The sequence below is a fragment of the Talpa occidentalis genome, unplaced genomic scaffold (assembly GCF_014898055.3).
Source record: "Talpa occidentalis isolate TD23 unplaced genomic scaffold, MPIMG_talOcc4v2.1 talOcc4.17, whole genome shotgun sequence".
NCBI lineage: Eukaryota > Metazoa > Chordata > Mammalia > Eulipotyphla > Talpidae > Talpa > Talpa occidentalis.
In genome coordinates, this window is record NW_023601754.1 from 18418582 (window position 1) to 18424566 (window position 5985).

Below are 5985 nucleotides of genomic sequence, written 5' to 3' on the forward strand. Positions count from 1 at the left end.
GGGGTATCCGAGGGCCCCCAAACTTGCATGTTCTGCCCATCAGTGCACAAAGACAAAGCACACTCTCCATGTAGAAGAACTTTAATAGGATTAGTGTGCATAGAGAGAGAAGAAAGGATAATTTTTTTCCCAGTAAAACACCCAAAGTTACTCATCCCCTCATGGGTAAATGCCCAGCCAAATAAGGTTAATCCAAAGCAGGGCCAATGAGGCCCCAAAGCTTGCACAAGCTTGCACCTTCTGTTGGGGAACCATATAGCAAAGGGACAGAGCCAAAGACAAATTAAGACAATGGTTGCCATTGTCAACCCCCCCATATCCCTCTCACCCACATGTCTCTTCCAAGTGCCTCTACACGTCTGTCCTCCGCTTGTCTGATCCAAGTCCCCCAAGCCCCTGCTGCAAGTCCCTTGCTGAGAAGCAAGAAAACCCTTCTCCTCTACCAGTCTCCCTCTAGAGCCTACATGCCTTTTGTGTTACAAAGCTTTCCCTGGCTGCTCAGTCTGCCCCTCATTAAGTGGGGTGGGGAACAATGCTTCTTCCCCTTTTATGGAAGTGTTTCTGTTACAACATGTTATATATTATATAGTGTACCCTGTATTTTATATTGTATGTGAAAAGACATGTGCTAGAATGTTTGAGGCAGCACTGTATATGAGAACTCCAAACCTAAAACAATCCAAATGGGATGGTGAATTCTCACTTAATGTCAGTAAGTTCCTGGAAACTACCACTTTATATAAAGAAGCCCATGTTCTTGAATAATGTTTTATTGAACATGGCCTGGATTTTCCCTTTGTTACCCATGTACCAAATGATGTTATATGAGGACCTGTCATATAAATGATAAATAACTGATGGCATATTTACACAATGGAAAACTATGCAGCAATGAGAATGCCCATAAAATCCCTGGATGAATCTCACAACTCAATGTGTTACTCCATTATGCACTTTTCAAAGTCCAGCAAAATGACGGTCTATTCTGTTAATGGAGACAGTGGTTCCCAGGGTGGCAGCCCTTTCCTTGATGTGGTTGCTAGTTACACAGGCTGTTCAGTTTGTTATCTGTGCACTTTTCTGAATGTATGTTTAAAATTATAGGATAAATACTATTATAAGACACATATTTTAAAAGGCATTTGGGAACTCCCATACTTCCCAACAGAAACTAATTACCTGTTAAGGGTCGGATATGCCTGGCCTGGCCTTCCCAGCATCTAAGTATCCCTTTCCTTTCACATCACAGATATCTTAGGCACGAGTGACATGTGGAACAAGATGGAGAAGGATATTCTGGACAATCTCTCACCTGATGTACAGGAGGACTATGGCCAGGACTATATTTTGCGTCTACAGAATTGTGTCAAGTCTATGGAACAGAAAGCCGACTCGGACCTCTCCCCGGTGCTCCTGGACATCCAGCATGCTATCTCTTCTAAGAGCCCCTGTGCATTTTATTCACCAGGGATTTTTTCTTTTGTGTGCCTCTGCTTCATTAATTTTATCCCGACTAGCATATTTGATCATTTCTCCCAAAAAGTGTTTGATTTCAAAGAGATCATGCCCAGAGCTCTAAGGAGGTCTGACTGGAAGAATAAAGCCATGTAGGCAAAGTGGTGGGAAATGCTGTGAATGCAAGGGAAGCCTGAGCTCCTCAAGGGAACTTCCCCCAGGTACTTCCCAAGAAGTACCACTTTGGCGTATAGATCATTTTGACCTAAGGTCAAGCAAGGCTTGACAGGAACTCTTGCAGGCTCAAGAGGAACTTTTACCACTCTCATAAACTACCCAGAAGAATGGAAATTAGGGGGTATTACCCAGATTTAGGGTTATCTCCAGAAATAAGCTTTTTATTTGAGAAACCCATCTAGATAGAGATGTAAAACACAGTTACAGAGCATCTGCTCCATCTGCCTTGTGAGTCCCCTCCTTGCATCTTGAAACCCAAGGTCTCTAACCCATTCCTTAGCTCAGGATAAATATCCCTATTTATCCCATTTACTTTAGAATTTATACCTATGTAGATTATCTGTATATACATACGCAATTAAATTTACTTTCTCCTACTAATCTTTCTGGTGTTAATTTGATTGCTTGACCAGCCCAAGAAGAATCCAGAAGTCTTGGATATTCCCCCTCTGTCCTTCAACTTTCATTAAAATTGGGACTTCCTACTTTGCATTTCCATAAATTCTGTTGGTTGAATAAGGCCTAGTGACAAATAGATTGGAGGATAGAAATAACCACTAAAGAGAGCATTAATTGAATGCCTACTATATATTTCAAACATTTTAGATATTCTCTTATCTAGTTTTCATCAGAGAACTGAGGTAGGTATCTTCACCCCCTACTTAACAAGTAAGGAATTAAGGACCAGAGATGTAAAGCACCTAATTTACTGTCACCCAGCTAGCAATAGGCAGAGCTAGAATTGAAATCCAAGTTGGACTCCATTGCCTGTTAGGAGAGGAGAAAGATTATCAGGGATCATCTCCCTATTCCAACATTGCATAGTTATACCTGCAAAGTCCCTTTTGCCAGGTAATGTTACATATACACAGGTTTCAGTGATTAGTGTGCATTGTAGTTCTAGGGACTGATAACACCTACTGACTCAGAAACTTGTTTTAAGGACCCTTCCAGGTGATACACAAAATTTTCAGAACTGCTGGTCTAAAACATTGAGTAATCAGAATGCAGGATACATGTGGTCAGGGCTCAGGTGACAGGGGAAGCTCTTTGAGGACAGTGGGGGAGAGCTGGGAAATCAAGTTGAGAACTGAAGGTGGGGACTACTTTCTATTCTGCAGCCTCCCAGGGATTGAAAACTGTATTGCATGGGGAGAAGATGCTGTGCAGAGACACAGATGGATCTGAGAATCTCAGAAGAGAAGCTACTAGCTGGGTTCTTCCAGACGATCTTGGGGGTTATCTGGAAGGGAATATACTCTGAGGTTGCTTCTGCAGTTGAGGAAAGATTGACAGCCCTCACAGTCACTTCCATCTTGACTGCCTTGGATGTGGGTGGGAGTGGGGAGTTCTGGGAAAGTCCTAGAGGCTCCTGGATAGAATCAGAAAAAGAGCTTGGAATGAAAAGCCAGGGTGCCTATGGGTGAGTGGGGGTACCCTGTAGCAGAGAACTGTGGGGAGCAAAAGGGAGCTGCAGTGAGGATGAGAAATTCATCTGGAAGCCAGTGAAGATGGGAAAAATGTCCCTTGCCTGGTGCCAGGAAAATATACCAGCTTCTAGGAGCTTAGATTCAGATTAAAAGGGAAGGGTGAAAAGAAGGAGAATGGGGGAGAATCCTGAATTGTACTGCACATTCTTCTGGAAGATCTTGTTTTAAAACACGAGAGACTAAGTTACCTGAAACTACAAATGAACATTCAAATGTATTTCCTTTTAGCTTAATAGCTATAGTTTTCAGAAATCAAGACACAAGTATTACATATAAAACAACCCATGCCCTGACCATGTGTGTACAGTAATTGATGTTCCTGATTTACTGTAAGAAACCAGTAAGAGCTGATGCCAGGGGGATGTCCTCAATAAGTCCATAATTCATTGTATTGTTGGGGGAAGGTGTGATGAAGGGAGGTTCAACAGTAGGACTCTTGGCCAAAAGGATTTCTTCCTCCCCAGTCCTGCTCTTCTCCAAAAGAGCAGACAGTTCAGCATCTCATGCGAATTGCATATAAAACTCAACCCACTCCAATTTATCTCTTCCTTTCTAGCTTTTTCCAATGCTGGTAGCAGGACAGTAGGTCATCCTCCCATCAGATTCAGGATAAGAGGGAGAATTAGGAAAAGCATCCAGTGACAATATGATTTCTTTGATCATATCAGAGGATAAATGCCTACAAATAAACTTTACTATATTATTTGAATGGAACATTAAATTTCATCAGTGTCATTATGCTGGTGATAAAAACCCTGTGCTGGAATGCCATTTTGGATGGTATAGTTCTGAGAAAGAGTAATTCCATGAAAATAGCTCTGATGAGGTGGTGGTGTGTCCTTCCCAGGTAATCTCCATTGGACACCATGGTCCTGACACCTACCTGTTCGATAGTGGCTCAAAATAAAGTGTTTCTTCACTGATTATTTCAATTCTTGTGTTTCAGGCTCTCAGCAATAGGGGTGGCCACATCAGAATTAGACAGGTGTTTCTGAGTCCCAGTCCAATACCCAGCTCATATTTCTACATCAAATTAGAAGCAGGGCCTCCCCAGTGGTGCAGTGGATTGAGCGCAGCACTGTTCACAGCCTCTGTAGCACAGGTTTAATCCCCAGCCAGCCAGGAAGATACCCACATGGTGCGGCAGACCTCTCCTGTCTCGCCCACTGCTCCCCTCAGCAGTGCTTTAGATCCGTCTGCCTTTTCTGTTCCCCACTCAATATCTGTTGAATTCTCTCACCCTCCCATGCCTCTGGCCTGTATTTTATTTGTATAAATAAATAAATCTTAAAAAATGTTAAAAAAAAAAGAAATTACATGGAAAGGAAAGGACTTGGAACTAATTTGAAGATAAAGACAATGCAATATCTTGCAGTCTGAAGTTGCTTACTCCTTTACCTGCAAAACATTTCTTTGGAGAGAGATTTTGGAGAGATTATCATTTAAGGGACCTCACCTACCCAACCATAGGGGCAGGAATATAACCCAGGCTGATCTATAAACTCACTTTCGGGGATTGGTTCAAGGGTGGGCCCTAAACCCAGAAAAGCCAGCCATGGTTCCCAGTGGTGGGGGATTGTTAATAGGCATCGGGAGAGAAAAGAGTATCTGTACACTGTAATGTCTATATTAAGTGGAAGCTTCCAGAGCCCATTAAGAGGACAGTCTGATAGAGAATGAAACCAGAATAGAGGAAAATGGTGGACCAGAGGATGAAGAAAAGACAAGTCTGATGGCTAAGTTTAAGCCCTTGACAGAGCTGCACTTGTAGATCTACCCTAAGGTCCTGATCTAGGGTTGAATTCCAAGTTGTGTGAGTCAATACATTTTCTTTATACTATTTTCAGTTGGGTTTCTATCTTTTGCAACAGAATTAGCTCCTGAAAAATTCTCTTGGGAAGGATTCAGTGAAGAATAAGAAATAACATAATGTTTGACCGAGAAAATAGGCAAGACTGCAGTGTTCGGGGGAGAAAGAAAGAGATGAGATTTATAAGGAAAAGAGAGGTTACCTTGGCTGGTATTACCATTCAATGGCCCTTTCCTGGAGAAAATTATTCTGTTAGAATTTCTTTGGGTCTTATCCAGTCTCTCTGGAACAAGGTGAAACACAAGTCTTTCCCTGTCCCTAGATGGAAACCAAAGACTTCAGCAAATTGGCAGTTGAAATCATGCTTGGCTAGGAAAACAGTGTAAGATACACTGTGTAGCATGAAAAGACATCATGCACTTGATCATCACAAAATTTATTTACCATATTGCAAAATATAGAGATGATGATGTGAGAATCCCAGTCTGCCACAGGGAAAAGGGAGATCAACAAGGAAACTGGATGATTCTGTCCAAAATTATTTGTTCTTGTCAGGTTGTTCCATCCTTGTGAGGGTGTTCAAGCTAGCAGTCAATTGCCCAGGGAATTTTACCACAGGGATAATTTCCTTTAGCTCTACTTTCTGTTCTTACTCTTATTTGGATAATAGGTGATGATTCGCTCCAGGATAGAAGATAACCTCTCTTTGGTATTGCCTTGTATTCTCTCTTTTGACTCTCCAAAATGAACTAATTCCATATAAAAATTTTTTAACTTGAAACATGATATTTTTATTCAAGGTATGGTTTTTAGGTAAATCTTAAATGTTTGCATGAAAAAAATTTCATTTATAAACACAAACCTAACCTAACACTTTCATCTTGAGTGTCCATGGTGAGTAGCAAAACAGAACTGAGAACTCATAAGAAGGCTAAGTTAATACATGTCACTGTCATCACAATGCTGATTATTTCATTGTGGGGGAGGGTAGGC

General features: G+C 41.5%; 1 protein-coding gene across 1 annotated transcript in view; it reads left to right on the plus strand.

Moving 5' to 3' along the window:
• The window catches only part of HSD17B2 (hydroxysteroid 17-beta dehydrogenase 2), a 56706-nt gene extending 54645 nt beyond the window's left edge, over positions 1-2061 (plus strand). The window contains exon 5 of the mRNA XM_037516231.2: positions 1250-2061. Coding sequence (XP_037372128.1) covers positions 1250-1611 — 362 coding nt within the window. The 3' untranslated portion in view covers positions 1612-2061. The remainder of the gene's footprint in view (positions 1-1249) is intronic.
• The last annotated feature ends 3924 nt before the right edge of the window (positions 2062-5985 follow it).